Source organism: Paroedura picta, chromosome 12 (genome assembly GCF_049243985.1).
Source record: "Paroedura picta isolate Pp20150507F chromosome 12, Ppicta_v3.0, whole genome shotgun sequence".
NCBI classification, from domain to species: domain Eukaryota; kingdom Metazoa; phylum Chordata; class Lepidosauria; order Squamata; family Gekkonidae; genus Paroedura; species Paroedura picta.
The window spans coordinates 53,205,804-53,228,947 of record NC_135380.1 but is presented as its reverse complement, the minus strand read 5'-3'; the positions used below and the strand labels follow the sequence as shown (position 1 = coordinate 53,228,947).

Below are 23,144 nucleotides of genomic sequence, written 5' to 3'. Positions count from 1 at the left end.
AATAAGCAACTCGTGCCATTCAGTAAGGCTCCTCTCCCTCTCAGCTATGCTGCCCTTAATCCGCGGATCACACAGGGCCACCACCCTGTCTGTCACTGACTTGCAGTGGGGCTCAAAGTGGCTCTCGAGCCCTCTCAGAAGCCTCCTTGCAAGCACGGCTGGAACGATGTCTGCATGTCCTCGAGCCAGGGCCAGGAAGGGGGCCAGCACCACACGGGCCGTGTGGACCATGGGCAAGACCAGACCCAAACTCTCTGTGTCAGCCGAGAGCATTTCCGTGAAAGTCTTGAAGGGCCCAAGAACTTCCACAATCTGAGAAATGGTCTCCCATTCGGTGGGTGAGCCACTCCCCAGGCATAAACATCCTCGTCTCCTGGACAAGGGCGTCTAAGGGTCTCCTCCGCTCCACCAAGCACTCAAGCATGGTACGGGTGGAGTTCCAGCGCGTGCTGACGTCTCTGATAAGGCAGTGCTGCGGCACGCCCATCAGGACCTGCTTTCTCCCCAGCCTCAAGACATTGTACAAGCTGTGGGAGAAATGCGCCACGATCTTCCGGCACTTCTCGATGAGATGCCTGAAGTCAATGGCTTCGGCAGATGAACCGGTTCCCTTGGAACCAATCCCAAGGGCATCCTTCACCACAAGATGGAGAAGATGGGCCGCACAGGAGATGTGCTTCAGGCCCATGCTCTTGACCTCCTTGGTCATGTTTAGGGCACCATCAGTCACCAAGAAGCCCTTGGTGAGCCCTGTCCCACTACCTACTCACCCATTCTACCATTCTACAGATTCTAAGGATGGTGCCCTAAATATTGTCTTCCATGTGCCGCACATCGAAGGGCTCGATGTGCAGCAATGCATGGTGATAGCCTGCCGGGCAGCTCTCACCCTGCCTAACAGGCTCGACCCCACCCAGCACCTCCCGTACGTCCCACCAATGTGCAGTCAGCGAGATGTACGCATCCTGCGCATGACATGATGTCCATATGTCCGACGTCAAATGTAAGGTCCCTGAAGCTCGGGACATCTCTACCTCCACGCGGCACCTGGCTGCCCTATAAAGAGAGGGAAACACTGTCCTGTTAATCGTGGTATGACTAGGAGGCGTGTACCAGGTCGATATGCGACGGCATAGTCGGCGGAAGTACACGTCATCAGCCAGACGAAAGGGGTACCCAGCCATGGCCATGAGCGCAGCTAGGTCATGGTTTGCGGCCCTACACCCAGCCTCAACCCCCCCCCCTTTTGGCATGCTGCTGCCAGCCCGGGCAAGCATCTCCACCATGGTCGCTTGCCTCCCTCTAACTCCACCCGCCCCCTGAGCAGAACTCTTAGGGAGAGCTCTCGAGGTGGAGGTCCCAGGGAGACTCTCCAGCCCCGTGCTGGTAGGTTGTGCCTGCGCAGGCACCCCACTGCCAGCCTGTCTCTCCCCCTGAAGCAGGACAGTCTGGTGGTGCCTCTTCAGGTGGTTCATGAGGCCACTAGTCATGTAGTGACGCTCTTGCCTTCCACAACTAACCCTCTGCCTGCAGAGCTGGCACTCTGCTAGGTGGGTTCCCTCTACTGTCTGGAAGTAATTCCAGACTTTGGAGCCTTTGGATGATGCAGGCTGGCTCGCAGCCTGCGAAGTCCTCTGAGCTGCCTCCTGTGAGGAGCTCGGGCCGGACACACCGTGTCCTGAGGTGGGGACAGAAGGAGGTGAGAGAGGGGGAAGGGGTTGAGATGGCGGGGCAGGGGGTGCCACCTCCATCTCTCCCTCTTGCACCACCTCTTCCATCTCCTCCTGTCCCCCCCCCCCCCAACTGAAGCCTGCTGGATCCTGGAGGAGAAGGGGAGTAGACTGGTGGGCCAGTCCCTCACCCATCTCATCCAGGGCTCTCTGCACCCCCGAGGTGATGCCTGGGGACATGAAGGACAAGCCACTCAGGTCCCTAAGGCTCACCCTGAGGGAGAGATCAGGCAACTCCTCCTGACACCCCCATGCCTCACTAGCAAAAGGAGCGACACGAGGGGCTGCCTGATCAGCAGGCCCCGCGGAAGTGCCAGCAAAGACCCCTGCCTGAGGCTTAATCTTGCCCTTGTTATCAAGGTTCCCTGGATTTACAGATGATCATCTAATTAACATCTTGCTTGCAGATGGAGATAATTCTGTTTCTTACATGGTGGCGAAGTTTTGCTACATTGCCAGCAGAGTGTAGAAATCTTTGGTTACTGTTGATGCTGAGTGACCTGACTGTCAAAATGCTGTATTAATGTTTTGTGCCTTTGATGACTCCCTGATGCCGAGTGTCCTGTTAAAACGCTGTAATAATGTATGTGGTCTGTAGATACTTTGATGCTGGTCAATGACCGTAACAAATAATCAATCAATCACCCCCTGATCTGGCTGCTTGCCAACTCCAGGAGGGTGGCAAAATGAACCCTCTGGGTAACTGCTGCTACCCCCTGCCTAAAGCATGGGGTTGCAGCTGGGGGAGCCAGGACCCCTAGCTGCCCCTTACACACCTGAGGCCTCGCCTCTGTGCTCTCCCACAGCCCCAGCTCCTGAGCACTGTGGGGGATGAGATACTACAAGGGTCCCCCCCTCTCTGGGTCTTCCTTTTGCACTTCCATTAGGGTTTCCGAGGTGCGGGAACACTATGTGCATCAGAGAACCATGGCCCACTTCCAATTTATATAAGATTTATGAATTGGTTTTAAAAGCAAATCTTTAGCACAGCACAGAATTAAGCAAGAGAGGCCAACTGGATGAACTGCAGTCTTTCTGTCCCTCTGCAAAACATACCCTCTCTGGTGTTAAATGCAGGGCAGGCACCTTTGCTTAAAGAGGTCCCAAAGACTCTCCTTGCCTTGCTCACATGTCCAAGAGGGCTGCTTATATCTTCTCCCAATAGCAGGCTCCTTCCCTGACAACCAGCAGGCGAAGACCACCCGCCAAAAGCCCCCAAGCCCCCTCCTTCCTGTGCTCAGGGTCAGATATCCTCTCCTGTCCCCTTCCACAGGAAGCCCTTCACCTAGGAATCCTGGGAAGAAGCTCTCCCTCCCCCCATTCCAGGTACCTGCTTCTTGGCCAGGTCAATTCACATGAGAAAGGGAAGGTGAACAGAGGCTTAGCAGTCACTCCCCCCCAGCCTGTCCTTTTGAAATCGCAACGGAGGCATTTCATCACACCCCTTTCAGCAGGCATGGCATGGGCTCAATGATGCTCGTGGGCCTCCTCTGCCCCAACACCACCAGGTTTCGACTTCATGCTCTAAACAAGTCAGCTGATCTCCAGGGACCAGTCAGGGAAAGTCTGCACTCAAAGAGGAAACGACACCAGAGGGAGAAAAGTGGGTTCGATTGTCACTTTAATCTTTGCAACCAACACATGCACCATAAACAGGATGATCAGCAGAGGCCGGGATCTTTAACCACATTTATTGTCATTTTTAAAAACTTTAATATAAAAAAGTAACGGGTTTTGAAGTGTTTCTGCAGGTAGGTGCTGCTACCAGGAGCGGGCTTGTTATAAATACACAATGCACAGTTGGAAGAGTCTCCTTGGCAAAACCACGAAAGTCAATCTAGGGTCACTTGAAAGGTCCATGAAGCTGTTCCCAAATGACCAGCTGTACAGATTCCCAGATCTAACACTTCCCTACCCCATCACTGCCTTTGGTTTTCCTTGTCATCTAAACTCCAGCTGCAGGAATGACCATACTAGCAACCCATTAAGCACACAGATAATAAAAGTGAGACAAATTAAAAGCAGTGAATTTTCTCAGCAAATCCAACTTTGATGTGCAGTTTGGCCTATGATGCATGTCTTTTCCCCTGCTTTCACCATGCATGCCCATTGGGTTTTCTTTGTAGCTCTGCACTGATATTCTTCCCTTCAGCACCCAGCTCACTTTCCCCAGGTTTTCCGGGAGTGCTTTTATGCTCCTTTCCTCCTTAATTTGCATTCAAGCTGAAGATAATTCAGAAGCATACAGATTCCCTTGGACTTTTCCCTCTGCCATTCTGTCACCCCTCGAAGGTCCACTCTGTATCTTCTGCCATCCGGCCCCCTTCATCGGTGTCCATGTTCCATTTTCCCCTCATTTTAAAATGGTTAATTTTTAAAAATAAGCAGCATGAGTAAAACAGTAAGAGAGTATCGCTAGTCCCATATTGCTGAATTAAAAATAAAATAAAATGCTGGGGGGGGGGGGCAATGTTTAAAAGGAGCTGACTGAGATCTAGTTCCCTGTTGGTATTGACTTGAAAGGGGGGTCGGAGAGGAGACAAATAGCAATGTCCCCAATGCAAAAAAGAAAGGATTTCAGTGCTGCATGCAAACAAAATAAAGGGGGAGAGATCATCAGCATGGCATGAAATAGACATGAGATGTAAAGAGAGAAAAGCTCTGAAAACATTTTCTCCTTTAGTGGTTAAGTGAACAAAGTTTTGGAGGCGGGTTAACCATTCTGGCAGTCTCTGAAGGCCTATCACTAAAATAACGGCAGAGTCACATGACCCTTCTACAAACCACTGAACTTATGAATCGTTTGGGTTCGATCAATTTGGAGACTAGAATGCAATTGGCAGACGAGAGATTTAAAAAAAACTGCCAAGATCACAACCAGTCCGCAGGATCAAATTAGAGACACACACAAAGAAGATCACACAAATTTGCCAAGGGCAGGACATTAGCATTCCTTTGTGGTTGCACTAGGGCATCGGTGAAAATACACTTCTTTTCCAGAGGTTTTCTCCCCCATACAAATTGCAGCGGTGTGCAAAGTGCAGTTGACTTTGTGCAGGTACGTGTGCACACACAGCCTGCAATGCCCGTGTCGGTGGGTTCTACTGTGCATTCTGCACATGTTCCCATTTTTCACAGTAACCAATCACATCAGGAAAACCCTGGTACTGGGCAATATGGAAACTGGGGCCTCCCGGCTGTTTCTCAGTTCTTTTTAAAAAGCCTTGTCAGTCCCGTCCTCCCCCCCCCCCCCCTTTGCCTGAGTTGCTTTCTGTTCCCTTTCATTCTATATACTAACGCTACAATGTGAAAAACTTGAAGGGCAAGGATTTCACTGGGAAACTCTTGCTGGATGCCACTGCACAGCTGCAACAGGGGACCCGCGCAGGTAAATAAGAAAGATCTTTGGATGCCATCCCCCACAACACAAATGACCGATTCTACCCCGATTGGGAAAAATGGTTTTTTTAAACTGTGCAGCTGCAGAATAAATACACTGGAGGAAAGAGAATAGTGTGTGAGGCAGTCACAGAATCCAAAGTCCAGCTTAAAGGCAAAACGATGTGGGTGCGTACTGGGCCTGACTCTCCGTCTAGTTCAGGTCAGCAATTAGCCTCCAGCCACCACCTCCATTTGGAACTGAGCAGGGACTGCAGGCGGGGTGATTGCATTGGCTCTGCCCTGAGGAAGCAAACTTTGGGCAAAGGACTTCCTCCAACCTCTTTTTCTTCAGAGTTGTTCAAGAAGAGTTTTTCCCTAACAAACCTCAATTGGTTGTTCCCATTTAAAGAGCAGCTGTTTTTTTTTTTTTGTACACAGCTTTTTAATTCCCAAAGGAGTCTCAAAGCAGCTTACAATTGCTTTCTCTTCCTCTCCCCACATCAGACACCTTGTGGGGGAGGGGAGGCTGACAGAGTTCTGAGAGATAACCCAGCTGGCTGTATCTGGAGGAGTAAGGAATCACACCTGGTTGGTCTGTAAGGTCCTCTTGGACTCGAACTTGGCTCTTTGTTTTCTAATGTTTCCTTACCAATCCCCGAAAATGGGTGAGAATGTGCCACCAAAATGCAGACTGTTGACCACCAAATGCAGACCACCAAAATGCAGACTGCAGCTTCCTTACAGCCTCACATACAAAACTGCCTCCTACTGAGTCAGACCCTTGACCAGAGAAGGACAGTCTTGTCTACTCTGGCTGGCAGCTGCTTTCTAAGATTCTCCCCATCATCTGATCTTTCAAGAATGGCCATGAGGGACTGTGCATGGGACCTTACTAATCCCAAGGGGATGCTCTGCCCACAGAGCTGCAGCCACACCTCCACCTCACGCCTCCCCTGGAATTGCAAAAGTGGTTCCTTAAAGAATGGAGGGACGCCAACCAAGAGATCCGAAAAACCCAAGTGGGCACACAAAAGGCCCGTATTGCCTGCTGTTTTGAGAAATAACCATAGTGCCTAAGGCAGGGTTTCCCAACCATGGTACGGAGGTACCATAAGTTACTGCGAAAGCCCCTTCATGGTACCATGGCGTGGGGATTTTCAGAATGGTGGCCATTTAAACCTTTTCCATCTGAAGGCTCCTTTAACTTCTGGGGCCCAGCAGGGAAATGTGACCAGCCGACAGCACTTCCTGGTTCCTCAAACCCTGGAAAAAATCTCAGCGCTACTTCCATTTAAAAGGCAGGCCTAAGAAGTCATCAGGTGGGCAGAATTCCCTGGCTGGAGGGCCGAAGTACAAGATTTGCCGCTCATCTTTTCCATACTTCCTCTTTCCAGTTTACTTTTACTAGGAAGAGCCAGGACAGGGGTGGGGAAGGGAGCAGTGGGAGCCCCAAATTGCTTATGCTTATCAGGCAACAAAGCAGAGAAGAAAGCATAAATAACAGCCACTCCCTCTTCTTGGATAAAGAAGCTCAAGCACGAAGAGAAGCCTTTCTCTGCTTCTCTCTAAACTGTCCTCTTCCAAAGGCCGTTGGCATGAAGGGTGGTAAAAACCACGGCGTGTTTTACGGGAAAGAACGTCACGCCCAGGTTCTTGCAAAGGTGGTCTGCAGGGAGAAACAGTCCTCTAATTCATTACTCACACCAGTCTGGCCTCCAAACCTTGACAGGTAGGGGCAGGACCACTGGATCCCTCCTTTCAGCAGCTTCCTCACCCAGAGCACATGGGCCGCATTCCTACCCTGCTTTTATACCACCTGCTGCGGCTTGAGTCCTGAGCGCAACAGAAAGCGGTGAACTCCTCCCACTAAAGGGCTTGTTTTGCAAATGGCAGGCTTCCCAAGACCAGCTGGCATGAGTGCTGAGAAGTGGCCAAGCTGACAGGCAGGTTGGGCCTGTGCAGAATCCGGCCATGCTGGGGAGGGGCATGCCAGCCTCTTTCCTTGCCATGATAGGCTCGGAGCCTTCTGAAGCTCATTCGTACAAGAGGTGGCTGAACAAGAGGAGGGCACACATGACCCCCCTGCGCTAGAGGCTCAACCTGCTCTTGTGAGCTTCCAGCTAATTTCAAGGAGATATTGGGCCCGGTCCTTGATCTCTTGCCATAGCCAAATGGCCTGGAGGGCCCACAAGTGTGTGTGCAGGAGCTGCTTCCTGTATTTGCCCCCCCCCCCCCCGCCCGCCCGCAAAACAAGCATTCAGAGGAATATAGCTCTAAACATGGAGGCTCCATTTTGCCTCCATCCAGGCTAATTTGTCTAAACCCCTTTTAAAGCCTTCTAAACTTGAGGCCATCACTGCCATCTTGTGGCAAGGCGTCTCATGGACTGATCCCTCGTTCTGTGAGGGGCCTCTAGTTTGTCATTTCTGGTCGATTGACTCCCAGACTTGGAAGGCCTTTGGATTTTCCACTCCTGCCCTGGGGGCAGGGGATTTAAAAGTCCCCATTCAATTTCTGCCCAGAATTCCTAGTGGTGGATTTTTAAAGTCTTCTGTTGACATCTGACTGCCTCTGCCACACAAGCCTCCCTTCTCCTGATCCTGTGGGAGGCGGTTTTACACAGTGATGGTCCACCCTCCCCCCCCCAGCTTTAAGTTTCCTATAAAAACCCAGTGGCAATTCAGACATGCATCCAAATAAAATTAACCATGGCATCTAGAGATTTATATTTACAGTCTTGTATACTACATATTTACTGTTACAGAGAGTACCATCATTAAAATGTACACTTCCCACGCACAGAGTGAGGAGGGGGGGGGTCCAGAATCTTGGCTATTCTGGATTCCCAAGACAAGAGCAGAGATTGAAATGTTGGTGGTGATCTGGCGATCCTGGGGGATCTGGGGGGAGGGGGGGAGCACTATGCTGAGAATGGCTCTACCCGGTCCTTTCCCACCCCAGCAGTCAGGAGCAATCGATTAAATATCCCTGTAAACTCACACACACACACACACACACACGCACACACACGCACACACACACGCGCTGGGGAGGGGGACTGCAATATCTTGTGGCCTCCCGACTCCCCAGGGCTCTTGGTGTGGAGGTGCAATTGGAGATAGCGCTCCTCAGGGACACGGTGGAGGACACATCCTTGACCGCGACTGCGTTCACCTACTGCACAGGCGCTTGTGCAAGCAGCTCATGGCCCGAGGCGAGGGGTCTCCGCGTGGGTTTTCTTCCCTCATTCCTTTGCACGAGGGGACAGAGGCAGAGGCTCTCCCTCTCTCTGGCATGAGACAGACTTCCAACCTGGCCAAGTGGGAACAAGGTGCTGCTGCTTTCCCTTCCCACGATGCTCTCTTTCTGCACTGAAAGCCGATCGACGGCACTGAGCACCGAGCACTGCCGGAAGGAGGGTGGAAGGTCTTGGTGGCCCTCTCCCCTCCCCCCCCTGACTGGAAGCAGGGTGCACACCAATGACGGCAGCCTCCCTGCCAACTCCCCAACCTCTGGAGCTGGCTGAGGGGGGGGGCACGGAGTCAGGGCCAGGTCTGACAGCTTCCATCCACATGTGCGCCCTGCGACCCTTTAGGCCCAAGGCCTCTCTCTGCCCACCTCTGCTTAGGTCTTCTCCTCCCTGTCTGTCTTTCGCCTCGTTATGTTCCGAGGCTTGATTTTGAGCGAGAGTTCCCACAGGGCCTCCTCGGCCAGATGGTCGCTGAAGTCATTGAAGAATGAGATGATGTCATCATTCCGCTTGATCTCATAATGCCTGCAGAGAAAGAAGGCAGTCTATAAGACGGAGGTTTATAAAATTACGCGGGGGGTGAAGAGAGCTGGCAAAAAACTGATGGGCAGTAGGTTCATGGTGTAAATGGTCTCCTTGAGCTTTGTAAGGAGGAGAGGAAAGGCAGCCACAAAGGTTTCAGGTAAGCAAATAAGAAGGCAAGGCAATCGGAACTGCAGAACCGAAAGAAGCAGGGAGGTTTGGTGCGCTTTTTCCTGGGGGTTCCTCAATTTTCCTAATTGGGGTGTTCTCCTGTGTGCCTGGGGGGGGGGCTTCTGGAGTTATATTGATCAATGCATTGCTTATCAATTCAGTTAGAATCATAGAATCATAGAATCATAGAGTTGGAAGGAGCCATACAGGCCATCTAGTCCAACCCGCTGCTCAACGCAGGATTAGCCCTAAGCATCCTAAAGCATCCAAGAAAAGTCTGTATCCGACCTTTGCTTGAAGACTGCCAGTGAGGGGGAGCTCACCACCTCCTTAGGCAGCCTATTCCACTGCTGAACTACTCTGACTGAAAAACTTTTTACTGATATCTAGCCTATATCGTTGTACTTGAAGTTTAAACCCATTACTGCGTGTCCTCTCCTCTGCAGCCAACAGAAACAGCATCCTGCCCTCCTCCAAGTGACAACCTTTCAAATACTTAAAGAGGGCTATCATGTCCCCTCTAAACCTCCTTTTCTCCAGGCTGAACATTCCCAAGTCCCTCAACCTATCTTCATAGGGCTTGGTCCCTTGGCCCCAGATCATCTTCGTCGCTCTCCTCTGTACCTTTTCAATTTTATCTACGTCCTTCTTGAAGTGAGGCCTCCAGAACTGCACACAGTACTCCAAGTGTGGTCTGACCAGTGCAGTATACAATGGGACTATGACATCTTGTGATTTTGATGTGATGCCTCTGTTGATACAGCCCAAAATGGCATTTGCCTTTTTTACCGCTGCATCACACTGCCTGCTCATGTTTAGTTTACAATCCACAAGTACCCCAAGGTCTCGTTCACACACAGTGTTACCTAGAAGCGTATCCCCCATCCAGTAGGCATGCTTTTCATTTTTCTGACCCAGATGCAGAACTTTACACTTATCTTTATTAAATTGCATCTTGTTCTCATTTTCCCATTTTTCCATTGTGTTCAGATCTCGTTGAACTCTGTCTCTATCTTCCGGAGTATTTGCCAGTCCTCCCAATTTGGTGTCGTCTGCAAACTTGATGAGTAGTCCCTCCACCCCCTCATCTAGATCATTAATAAATATGTTAAAAAGTACTGGGCCAAGCACCGAGCCCTGAGGTACCCCGCTACTCACCTCTCTCCAGTCTGATGAAACACCATTGACAACAACTCTTTGAGTGTGGTTCTCTAACCAATTCCCTATCCACCTGACTATCTGAAAATCCAGATTGCAGTCCTTCAATTTATCCATCAGAACATCATGGGGAACCTTGTCAAAAGCTTTACTAAAATCCAAGTAAATGACATCAACTGAATTTCCCCGATCCAGCAAACCTGTTACTTGGTCAAAAAAGGAAACCAGGTTGGTCTGGCAGGACCTGTTGGAGACAAATCCATGCTGACTTCCTTGGATCACCAAATTGTCCTCCAGATGTTTGCAGATCGCTCCCTTTAACATCTGCTCCATTATCTTCCCCACAACAGAGGCCAGACTCACTGGTCTGTAGTTTCCCGGGTCATCCTTCCTCCCTTTTTTGAAGATCGGAATAACATTTGCTCTCTTCCAGTCCTCCGGGACATCTCCAGTCCTTAAAGAGGTTCCGAAGATGATGGACAAGGGCTGTGCAAGTTCTCTGGAAAGTTCTTTGAGTACTCTCGGGTGCATTTCATCTGGACCAGGGGATTTGAACTCATCCAGTGCAGCTAAATGCCTCTCGACAACCTCTCTATCCATGTTAACCTGCCACCCAGAAACTGTCCTTTGGCTATGGCCATCTCTAGATGTGCCTAAACACTTTGACCTGTGGGAAAAAACAGATGTAAAATAGGCACTAAGCCTTTCTGCTTTCTCTGCATCTTCCGTTAGAGTTTGTCCATCCGCACCCAACAGTGGGCCTATTGCCTCCTTTACTTTACGTTTGCTCCTCACATAACTGAAAAATCTTTTCTTGTTACAATGGGCTTCCCTGGCCAATCTTAGCTCACTCTCAGCTTTGGCCTTTCTGATGATTGATCTACAGTGCCTAGTAACCTGTAGGTACTCTTCTTTAGAGCTCTGTCCTTCCCTCCATTTCCTGAACATTTTCCTTTTCTTTCTTAGTTCCTCTTGAAGTTCTCTGTTCATCCAAATAGGCTTCTTAGAGCTCCTGCAGTGTTTTCGTCTTTCTGGGATAGTCATTGATTCAGCAGGCAATAGCTCCTGTTTCAGTAGCGCCCACCCTTCACATGCTCCCTTCCCTTCCAGCATTCTCGTCCATGGTATGACAGTCATCATGTCTCTGAGTTTATTAAAGTTTGCCCTACGAAAATCCAACATCCGCGTCTGGCTACAAGCTTCCTTGGCTCCCCATCTCAAAAGGAATTCTATGAGGACATGGTCACTTCCCCCTAGGGTCCCCACCTCCTTCACCTCATCCACCAACTCTTGCCTGTTGGTCAGTATTAAGTCCAGTATGGCTGAACCTCTTGTGGGTTCATCTACCATTTGATAAATGAAATTGTCAGCCAGGCAGGTCAGAAAGTTGCATGACTGAGGACGCTTCGCAGAGTTTGTTTCCCAGCACACATCTGGGAAATTGAAGTCACCCATGATGACAAGGTCCTGCCGCTTGGATATTTTCTCAAGCTGCTCACAAAGTGCAGCATCCACATCCTCTCGTTGGTCAGGCGGTCGGTAGCAGACACCAACCACCACACTGTTTGTTTTCTCCTCGCTTATTTTCACCCAGATGCTTTCCACTGTAGATATGCTCTCCTCCACTAGAATTTCCTGACAGGTAAGCCCTTTCCTCACATACAGTGCCACTCCTCCACCTCTTCGATCTATTCTGTTTTTTCTGAACAGTTCATATCCATCCACCATTACATTCCAGTCATGAGACTCATTCCACCAAGTTTCTGTGATGCCTACTAGATCATACCTTTCCAGCATGAGAAGTTCCAGCTCTTCCTTTTTATTGCCCATGCTTCGGGCGTTAGTATAAAGACATCTGAATCCTTTTACTTTCGGTTCCCTATGAGCTGGCCTTGCCGGTTGGGCTGCCTCCGATCGTTTTCCTTCCATACACTCCCTATGTTGATCGTCTCCTTCCCCTAGTGGCTTTAGTTTAAAGCTCTCCTGATGAATCTCCCCAGGTTCCTGCCAAACACATTCTTCCCCAGTTTCGATAAGTGCAGTCCATCAGGTGCTAGTAGGCCTTCCTCAAGAAAGCCTATCCCATGGTCCCAGAAACCAAATCTCTCCTGCCGGCACCAACTACGCAGCCAGTGATTCACCTCCATTATCTTCCTCTCCCGACGCATTCCTCTTCCCTTGACAGGCAAGATTGAAGAGAATACCACTTGTGCCCCCATTTGCTTGAGCTTCCTCCCCAGATCTTGATAGTCTTTTTTAATAGGAGCGATGGTATTCAGGGACATGTCATTCGTTCCCACATGGACCATCACAAATGGGTAGCGATCCGTAGATTTGAGGAGTTTGGGCAGCCGTTCTGAAACATCTTTAATTTTCGCCCCTGGCAAGCAACACACCTCTCGGGTTAGGGGGTCGGGCCCAGCCACATGGCGATCCATTCCTCTTAGCAGGGAGTCTCCAATTACCAGTACTCTCCTTTTTTTTTTCTTCTCAACTCCATTTCCTTCTGTCCCCGTGGCCTCTTCCCTTTGTCTTGGACTTTGTTTTGGGACGTCTTCCCTCGTTGACCCTTACACCTCCTCTGCAAGGGCCTGAAATCTATTCTGGAGCTCCAAAGGCCCTGAGAACTGTCTCGCTCTTCGCCGTTGAGTCTTTTTCCGAACTGTCTGCAGAGGCTCCCTATCGTGGTCAATCTCCTTATCCTCTTCAGGACTAGTTGTATTGTCTTTATTCCGAGTTGCAGGGCTCTGGTCTATGAACTCCTCCCCTTCCTTACTTTGGGTCAGAGTAATAATTCTGTTTTCTAATCCCCTAATCTTTTCCTCCAAAAGTCTTACCAGCTTACACTTGGGGCAGCTGTAGTCCATCTTGTCTTCTGGGAGGAAGGCAATCATGTCACACTCATTGCAGATGATGGGATGAGTGTCCTGGAGTTCCATTGTAATGTCTAGGCAGTGCAAGTACTAGGGAAATATAATCAACTGATTCTAATTGCTCAGCCAAGAACCCCAAGCTAAGAGCCACAGGCCAAAAGCCCTTTGTCTCTCGCCCTTCGGCTCACGCCAAAGGCTCGCGCCTCTGGCGAGGAGCAGCCCTTTTTAAGCCTCCCAACAATTACCCAGCAATCACCTCACCCAGGCAGCACAATAGCCTCACCTGGTCAGCAGCAACTCTCCCCAGTAGCTCTCTCCACTTGTTCTCAGTTGTCTGAGCTCTGTCTCTGGCGAGGAGCAGCCCTTTTTAAGCCTCCCAACAATTACCCAGCAATCACCTCACCCAGGCAGCACAATAGCCTCACCTGGTCAGCAGAAACTCTCCCCAGTAGCTCTCTCCACGTGCTCTCAGTTGTCTGAGCTCTGCCTCTGGCGAGGAGCAGTCCTTTTTAAGCCTCCCAACAATTACCCAGCAATCACCTCACCCAGGCAGCACAATAGCCTCACCTGGTCAGCAGTAACTCTCCCCAGTAGCTCTCTCCACGTGCTCTCAGTTGTCTGAGCTCTGCCTCTGGCGAGGAGCAGCCTTTTTTAAGCCTCCCAACAATTACCCAGCAATTTTTAGTTTTAGTTTTAGCAAGAATAATTACGAGCTTCCTTTCGCTATCACAATAGCAGATACAATAGGAGTACTGTTTGCAAACTTCTTTTGCTTCCAATGCCATGTATGTTCCTGGAGAAAATCAACAGGGATCTGACCTAGGTAAGCCCTTCATCCTCTGGGTTTGCGTGCAGCAAAGGCAGCTGGGATCACTTACGCTTGCTGGAAGCGCCTCATGCTATCCAGGATGTTGAACTGTTGCCAACGCTTGGAAAAATTCACTTTGCCATCAATGTAATCAGGGTTCCCCAGGTGGACGAAGGTCAAGTCCTGCAGGATGAGGCCTCTGGAGAGAAGAGACAAAAGTCCAAAGAAGGCTCTTCAGTTATCACTTCAGCTCACTATCTGCACAATGCCTCATGCATCTCTCTGAGACACAAAGACTAAGATGCGCCAAACACATAACTGCAAAACAGAAGAAGGGCCGCCAATGGAACTCCCCACCCACCATGATGCAAGTACTCACAAGTAGGGTATGCAAGGTGGTTCCACCTCTGAGAGAGCCGCTCGATATGCCCGGAAGGAGGAAGAGCTGTCAATTAGTGTGCAATACTCGGCCAGGCCCTGGCAGAATACAAAACACAGAAGGTGACATTAAGTGTTCGTTTTCTTTATTTTTAAAAAGGGCCTGTGTTGGGATCCTCAGAAACCTGAATTATTTCCTAACTAGGGATAAAGCCCCTTTCTAAAAATGGGCAGAGGTTGGGCGGAGGGAGAAGTGGGAGGGAGGAGGCGGCGTAGTATCGGGCGGCAGCTCTTAGGTGAAAGCGAGGAAGCGGCGCAGCGTGGGCTGGGGGGTGGGGCGAGCAACGGGAGGGGGAGGACGCATACTTGGGAATCCGGGCATACGTGCAGCAGCACGGGGGCGGGGTGCTTGGGCCGCGGCAGCGCGTTGGGCTCGGCAATCAGGCATGCACGTGACTCTGAGCATGCCTGGTTCATTCCAGGGCCGGTGGAGCAGCCGGGCAGGGGCCGGCGCAGGTGAAAAGGGAAGGAAGGGCCAGGGCTGCGGAGGACCGGGGTAAGGTGAGCGTCGTGTCGGTGAGGCTGGATCGGCCGAGGAAAGGGGTGGTGGGGAAGGGCGGGGACGGGGGGCTGGGCGAGAGGCGGCGGCTGGTTGTTGGGGCTTCGTGTCGGGGTGGGAAGGGGTCTGGGGAGGGTGGGGGGGTGATCGGTTGGCGGCTGGGCAGGTGACTGTGTGGTTGGGGGGGTTGCTGGAAGCGTGGGAAGCGTTGGCGGGGTGGGGAGGGGGCTGGGGAGGGTGGGGGGTGATCGGATGGTGTGCGTGCGGGTGAGTGTGTGTGTGTGCTCGAAGTGTGGGAAGTGGCGGCGGGGCGTGGGGAGGGTGGGGGGTTTTAGCGGGCGGCGGGCGGATGCGTATGTGTGTGTGTGGGGGGGTTGTTTTAAGGGAGGGGATCGGCGGGGGTGCGGGAAGGGGTGTGGGGGTGGAGGGGGGCAGTTTTCGTTTTGTGGGCACGTGGTGTGGCTGGGGGGTGGGTGATGGGAAGGTAGGAGGACTCCCCGTGGGCGAAGGCAGTGTGTCCCCTGGCGGGCGAGGCCGGGGCAAGTGGCCACTGGGCCCTTGAGTGGCACTCGGAGGGGCGAATCAGGAGCCGCTTTGCAGCTCCTGATTCGTCCCCCCCCCCACCCCCGAGTTTTTGTCTCCGCCCTAACTCCTCCCCAATAGCCCTTAAGGCTTTATTTAATCCACTCCGCAGGAGCGGTTAAAGATTAATCCACTCCGCAGGAGCGGTTAAAGATGCTGTATCTGGGGGTTATTCTGACATCTAATGGAATCAAGGCACGTACATAACTCCACCCGTCCTCAAGGGGCTTCTATGAAGATGACAAAGAGCACAGCCTTTTCAGCAGAATAACCTCCTAAGAGAGATTCAGTTTTATCTCCTAGTTCTCTCCAGGTGACTATGCAAAAGGTGGAATAATTCACGGCTTTGGGGGCTGTGAGAATTGCAAAGTCATTACGACAGGTGGGAACATAAGAATAACCCTGGTGGGTTGGACCAACGGTCTTGGTGGTTCAGCATTTTTGAGTCCATTTGGGATAGGGAATTCAGTGTGAATCAGGCGAAAAGACACGAATCAATGCTGATTCGTGTGCTTTGTGGCCGTTTGCGAGCTGAATCACCCATCCCTGCACTTTCAATGGTCCAAATCACAATTTGGTGATCTGGATGTGATTTGGATGCCCCGTTACAGCCTATGTGGCCACTAAAGTCTGTGGGAAGTTTTGCCTTTTTGTCTATTCCATGGTCCGCGGGGGGTAGGGGCTTGAGGTAGAGGCACCCAATTTGCACTGCAGTTGTGCGAACCTCTCTTCAAAAGAACCATCATCATGGGCTCCCACACAAGGTGGCTTCAGGCCACTTGAACCCCATTTTGTAAGATTGGATGAACCTGGATGGTCGATGTGTTCATTATAAGAGGAGGATTGAAAATACAGAAAGGAATGCATGTTTGAGAGACAACTGCAATTGAGTCACTGAGGAAGACGTTTAAAGTTGCAAACAAGTTTCAAAGACCCAGGGCTCATTCTGGCTCTGGTTTATTGAATAAACATTTTGGGAAGACTATTTTGCCATGGGCAGCTTATCCCTCAATGCCTTTTTGCTACTTAGGGGTCTCTTTTCGTGTGTGGAGCGTAGCCAGGAGATTCTACGATTACAGGGTTTTGCAGGTCAGGGCTGGAACTCAAAACCTCCATGTGGCACAGGGAACTGTGGCCCTGGGTCACATCCATGGTCTCAGCCGCCTTCAGGTCTCCTCACTGGCTAGCTCCTGAGAAGGGTGCCATCAACCTACCCAGACTTAAGAGGTGGAGGGGCAGAGCTGAGAATGGAGGCTTATAAGACAGGGCTGGTCACAGCAGAGCCAGGAGGCTGGAATGTGGCCCTTTTTGGAAGTGGAACAGACTCTCCCAGGACCCAAGGCATGAAGACTGGCTGCCCCAAGCAAAGTAGTAGTAGTCAAAGAAGAACTGCACCCCACTTCCCACTTCCCAAAGGAGTCTCAAAGTGGCACACAAACAACAAGCACTCTGGGGTCTGACTCCTTGGCAACATGTCTGTGGCTAATTCCCCTCTAAATCCCGGGCCAAGCCTGACTGGCCCTGGTCCCCCTGCAGACCCGATGCCGCGTCACAGGAATGCCTCGGGACCAGCGGCTGTCATCCAGCCTTAGAAAGGGGGCTCGTTCTAGGTTCCTTCTTGCCTCTCTTGGGTCAACAGGTTGTCAACTCTCAGGGTGACCTGGTAGCGGCAGCTGGCAGGTGAGTTGGGGGGAGGTCTCTTGCTGTGGCTCCAGTCCACCACGGAGGGTTTTGTGGACTTTGGAGCAGGTTTTGTTACGTTTCTTTACAAAGAGCTCACCTCGGATGTTTGTTTCTGCCACTCAAGCCGGCGGATGGGTGCGGAATCCAGCGCGGAGAGAATGGCCAAGTAGGAGTTGAAGTTGTTGAGCTTCCGCAGGTGCTGGAGCCAAGAGTGGAGGAGAGAGAGCGGAGGCATTTCAGAGGCATTTCCGGGGAGAACGCTGGAACTGCTGCTGCTTCAGCAGAGTGCTCCTCCCCCACTCAAACCTGGGCCCATGGTCCCTTCTCCAAAACAAGCGTCCATAAGGCTCAGCTTAGACACGAGCACAGGCAGGCAGCAGCCGGCTGAGGCAAACCGGCTAGACTCCTCACGTCTATCCTGGGCCCGGCCGACCCAGAGGCTTCCTACCACCTCTTCTAATCACAGGGCCCAACTCCACACACCCTGTTCCTGTGAAGAGGGCTCAGAGGGGATGCAGTCCAGGGGCGGCCCTCTCAGGCTGGACCCTCAGTGCCCTGGGCACCCACCCCGCTACCTTCCTCTCATCACTGTGGAGCTGCTTTTAGGTTCACGCACCGCAGGCACCAACAGCTGGCAGAGCTCACCTTCATGATTTTTATAAATTTGAGCAGCAGCCTCTCTCGGTCTTGTGCTTTCTCCTGCAGCATAACGATCGAACGGACCCTGTGAGTGTGGAGAGACAGACACACACACACACACACAGAGCATCACTGCAGCAGTCAGGCCTCCCCAGCCAAGAGGATCCGTGGAGCTGCTAATGAGTGGCCACCAGCCACGCTGGGAAGCTGGCCTGTTTGCCATGCTGGGTTTGATGGCTCTTTGGAGGAAGCAAATGTCCAGGAATCTGTGTTCCTGCTGCACAGAGGAAGCGCTGAGATGCCTGGACTGAAACTGATCATTCTTCGAAGATCGGAAAGAGGGTCCACCAGCTCCAGAAACTCTCCAGCCGGCTTAGTGGATTACACATTCCTAAAAGAGGCGAGGCCTGTGCTACTGGGAAGGCTCCATGTCATGAAGGGAAAGTAGCTACTTCAAGTCCCTTGACTGGACCGGGGGTCTGTTAGGATTTATTTTTGTTTTCAATTCATCAGTCATGTTTCCAAAATAATCCAAAGAAGCATAGAAATGCATACAGAAGGGGTGGCCAAACTGTGACTCTTTAAATGTCCATGGACTACATGATGCTGGCAAGGGCTCATGGTAATTGTAGTCCATGGACATCTGGCAAGCCAGTTTGGCCACCCTTGGCATACTGCAACTTGACTGCAAGCTGAACAGTCACTAAGGCCCAGGAGAAACATGGCTGAATGGGGCAGCTGCCACTGAAAACAATCCTCTCCCCCTTGGAACTTCGACAGCCTGTCCCTCTTCCTGGGTCTGAAGCTCTACATTTCCCTGCTTCCTCTGGTAGCTATTAATACAGGAGGGCTAGAAACATCAAATAAAGACTCCTTGAAATGCAGAGGGGCTGCAACGAGAGCTTGGAGACGGCCAGGAGGCCAAAATTAGTAACTACTGGTCATGTCTTTGTTATGCCCTTGAGGCCCATCTTCATGTGTTTTGGGGGCCTTGTCTATGACTTCTCTGGCACGGCCCCAACGCACGCTGCACCCTACCAAATGCTGCCCCGTGTTTGCACACTGAGAAATAAACTGCACTTGGCCACCCTCAGAAAGACTTCTCCACTCCAGCTGGCCTGTTCTGCATCTGGTGTGCTCTCAGGGGCTCCTCCCGGCCCACGTGGCACAACAAGGCCAAGATTTTCAACCAGGACGTTACCAGGGTGCGGGGGGAGGGGGGACGAGCAGTTTCGAGACCCCCTACTTGCCACCCCACTCTCTCTCTTACCAGTAGGACATGTTATTAAAGTGCTCCGTGAACTGGGTCAAGTTGGGGCTCTTTTCTTCATTCTGCTCTTTGGCCCACAGCAAGACTTCAGGGATCTGAAAGAGGCAGAAATGGGAGACCGAGATGGCTTCAGAGGGTAGCTGGGTTGGTTTGCGGGAGAAGTCCAGCGGGACCTCAGAGACCGACAAAATGTTCTGAGGTATCCAAGGGAAACTTAAAGAATAAGAAAAACTAGGTTTATTATGCTCCACCTTTCACTACCCGAAGGAGTCTCAAAGTGGCCTACAATAGCTTACTCTTCCTCTCTCCACAACAGACACCCTGTGAGGAAGGTGGGGCTGATAGAACTCTGAGAGAACTGTTCTATGTGAACAGCTCTAACATGACTGTGACTGGCCCAAGGTCACCCAGCTGGCTGCACGGGGAGGAGGAGTGGGGAATCAAACCCAGTTCTCCAAGTTAGAGGCCACTCCTCTTAACCACTATAACAAGCTGGCTCTCTGCGACTGGCCACCTTAAGTCTCTAAGGTGCACGGAGAATACAGAAATAGCATCTTTTGACGCCCAGAAATCACAGCACTTAACCAATATGAGCACCATTAGAGATATCCCAGCCAGACCACTACTGAACATTACTCTCTCTCTCTCTCTCTCTCTCTCTCTCTCTCTCTTTCTCTCTCTCTCTCCTGGGGCAGATCTTGTGGATCCCTTTGGCTATTGGTGGAGTTTTCCACTGATGCAAAGAGCCATGTGATGAACAATGACTCAATAATGATAGATATTTTTGAATCCTAAATAATCACAAGACCTACTTCATTTTTATAACTTACCCTTCCCAGCTGGCTCAAAGCAGGAAACAGCAATAAATATGCAAGTAATTAATTTACATGAATAAAACAGTTATATTCTTTAACTTAAAGTATATTATTTAAAAGCACCTCCTTAAAAAAATTATGGGGGGAGGGTGGGCTAATGTCAATAGGGAGGGGTGATGTTTTGTTTTCTGGGGAAAAATAAAATGTTAACATTGTAGACTGATGTGAAACTACTGCATTTTATTTGGGGGGCAGGAGGGAGTAGCATGCTGTTACTTTTCAAGAAGATCCCAAAAAGGTACCACTTCATAATTCTAGATGTGCTGTCTTGGCAGCAATGCTCCCACCTCAAGGACAGAGTTAGGACCACCAAGGGTTTCTTCCCCTCCCCCAAAGATAATATTTGTGAAGGGATTTTAAGAAAAGCACAACAGAAATACAAAGTCATTATGATTATTCTTGAACCAAACAGCTGCACAGCAGGTGATTAATCAGCAAAAAATAACTTTGAATTAATTGATAGATCCTACTTCCCACGTTTATTTATTAAAACATTTCTATCTCACCTTCCTTTGCGATTCAAGGCAGCTTACATATTAGTTAAAAACATCTCCCTGTTTAAAAGCGAAGATAATCCAACCCCTAAATCTCTTACCCCCAAACCCTTAAAAGATGCTTGGCCATTCATAGAATCGTAGAGCTGGAAGGGATCTCCTGGGTCATCTAGTCCAACCCCCACACTATATAGGACACGCACAACCCTATTGCTCATCTTTAATCGCTCCTGTGGAGCGGATTAAATGAAACGGTAAGGGCTGTCGGGGAGGAGTTAGGGCGGGACCTGTCCGGGATAAAAACTCAAAGGGCCCAATCAGGAGGCGGGAAGCGGCTCCTGATTGGGCCCTCTGAGTGTCCATCCAGGGCCAAGCTGCCAATCGGGAGCCGCGCGAAGGCAGCTTGGCCCGGCCAGGACTCGTCACGCTGACAGAAAAGGCAGGCCACGCAGTGACTCTTCTGGCCCGGCCTCTCCTCCCCTCACCAGGCCCTCACCAGGGAGAGCCCTGCCGGGTGGTTGGGGGCACCGCGCACTTCTCCCATCACCGGGAGAAGCCCGAAGGACGCTCCTGGCAGGCTGCGGGGAGCTGCGGAACGCCCAGGAATACTGCCGGATGGGGGGGAGCCGCGCCTTCTTCGATGCCGTTCTAAGCGACCCGCGCGCACCCCCCTTACACTTCCCTTTCCTCCACGCTGCCAACTGCTGCCCGGCTGCGGGAGCCCTCGCCCAGGCCAGACGGCAATTCCCCTTTGCCCGCCCCGCCACCACAGCAAAGAAGCACAACGCTACGCGCCGCCCGTGCTCTGTGCCCTTCAATGAAGCCTCCACCGCACCCACGAACCTTGCAACGAGCCTCGGAGCCGGCCGGAGACAGAAGGCTTCAGGGATGCCTGCAGAGCTCCTTGTCCTTCTCTCAAGCCTGCAACATGCCCAGACCACGGCCGTGTCCCAAAGCCTACGGAGCACTGCGCCTCTGCTCCTTTGCCTTCCCTGCAGCCTCAGACGCCGCCTCCCCATGCCAGCCTTACATCCTTTACAGCCGCCTGCCCCGTGTACCCCCTTGCGCACCTCCTCCTCCTCCCTGCACCCCTCCTTCTCTTTCTGCTGCCATCCAACAGGTAACGTGCGGAACCAGGCCCCCCGGGGGCCGGGGCCACAGGCTGCTAGCGCCCGCTGCATTTTGCCTACAGCGGGCTTATCTTCTCGTCTACTATAAACTGCCACCCCTTTGCCTTCACAGAATCTGCCCTTCCGTCAGATGGCTCTCCAGCCACTCTTTAAAAAATTCCAAAGATGGAGAACCCACCACCTCCCAAGGAAGCCTGTTCCACTGAGAAACCGCTCTGAGAAAACTTCTTCCGGATGTTTAGACAGAATTTCCTTTGGAATAATTTCATCCCACTGGTTCTGGTCTGTCCCCCTGGGGCAAGAGAGAACAACTCTGCTTATCCTCTGTATGGCAGCCTTTTAAATGATTGAAGATGGTTATCAGATCCCCTCTCAGTCGTCTCCTCTCTAGGCTAAACAGACCAAGCTCCCCCAACCTTTCCTCAAACGTCTTGGTCTCCAAATCATTTATAAATATGTTGAACAATGTTTAGACAGAATTTTAGACAATGTTCAGACAACGTTTAAACAGATCCCTGGGGCCCTCCACTTGACCCTCTTCTCCAAGAGGATGCCGAACCATTAACAAGCACCCTTTGGGTACGAACTGTCAGCCAGTTCTCGATCCAGTTCTCAAAGCCCCTTGAAAGCCTTGCTGCATCTCCTGAGGTTCTCTAAGGAGGCAGCCCTCCTAGGGTTGCTAGTACACAGGTGGGGCCTATGGAGCCCTTAGAATTACAGCTCATCTCCAGTCTTAAAAGATCCGTTCCCCTACTTTGGAGGGGGGATTCCATAGCATTATACTCCACTGAGGTTCCCTCCCTGTCCTAAATCCCACCAACTCTCGATGCTCAATGTGGAAAAAATGTAACAGGGGAGACGGGAAATGTGGCCTAGGATCACTGTTGGGGTAGTCCACAAACACCTAGTTTCTTTAACTGTAACGAAGTCTTCTGGGCCAGATGAACGGCCTCCAAGGGTACTGAACCTCTGTCCATTTTCTTTGACAGGAGAACAGGTGAGGTGCCAGACGATTGGAGGTGAGCTAATGTTGTCCCCATCTTCAAGAAAGGGAAAAAGGAGGATCCAGGTAATTATCAACCTGTCAGCTTGACATCTGCAGTTGGCAAAATTTTGGAACAAATAATCAAACAGTTGGTCCTTGAGCAGCTGGATCTGAGAGCTGTGATTTCTAAGACTCAGCACAGGTTTCGCAAGAACAAATCATGTTAGACCAACCGTATCTCTTTTTTTGAGAAAGTGACTACCTTCCTGGATCAGGGGAATGCTGTGGACATTGCTGATCTGGATTTCAGTAAAACTTTTGAGAATGTTCCATGTGATATTCTTGTTGACAAGTTGATAAAATGCGGTATGGATCCTAATTCTGTCAGGTGGAGTGATAAATGGTTGACAAATGGTATCCAGAGGATACTTGTTAATTGTTCAATATCCTCTTGGAAAAGAGTGACATGTGGAGTACCCCAAGGATCTGTCCTGGGGCCTGTGTTGTTCAACATATTTATAAATGATTTGGATGTGGGTTTAGAGGGAAAACGTATTAAATCTGCATACGATACTGAACTGGGAGGGGTAGCAAACACAACTGAAGAGAGCAACAGAATACAGAATGATCTTGATAGGCTCGAGAAGTGGGCTAAA

At 51.0% G+C, this 23,144-nt stretch overlaps 1 protein-coding gene across 7 annotated transcripts in view; it reads right to left on the bottom strand.

Annotated features, from left to right (window-relative positions):
* Positions 1-3,334: 3,334 nt before the first annotated feature.
* Positions 3,335-23,144, bottom strand: part of RAPGEF1 (Rap guanine nucleotide exchange factor 1) — a 224,618-nt gene continuing 204,808 nt past the window's right edge. For all 7 annotated transcript variants that reach the window (XM_077305344.1, XM_077305348.1, XM_077305349.1 and 4 more), the window contains 6 exons: positions 19,005-19,099; positions 17,741-17,819; positions 17,193-17,294; positions 14,273-14,370; positions 13,964-14,092; positions 3,335-8,886 (listed from right to left, as the gene is read on the bottom strand). In XM_077305344.1, the coding sequence (XP_077161459.1) occupies positions 8,736-8,886; positions 13,964-14,092; positions 14,273-14,370; positions 17,193-17,294; positions 17,741-17,819; positions 19,005-19,099 (654 nt within the window). In that variant the 3' untranslated portion in view covers positions 3,335-8,735. The remainder of the gene's footprint in view (positions 8,887-13,963; positions 14,093-14,272; positions 14,371-17,192; positions 17,295-17,740; positions 17,820-19,004; positions 19,100-23,144) is intronic.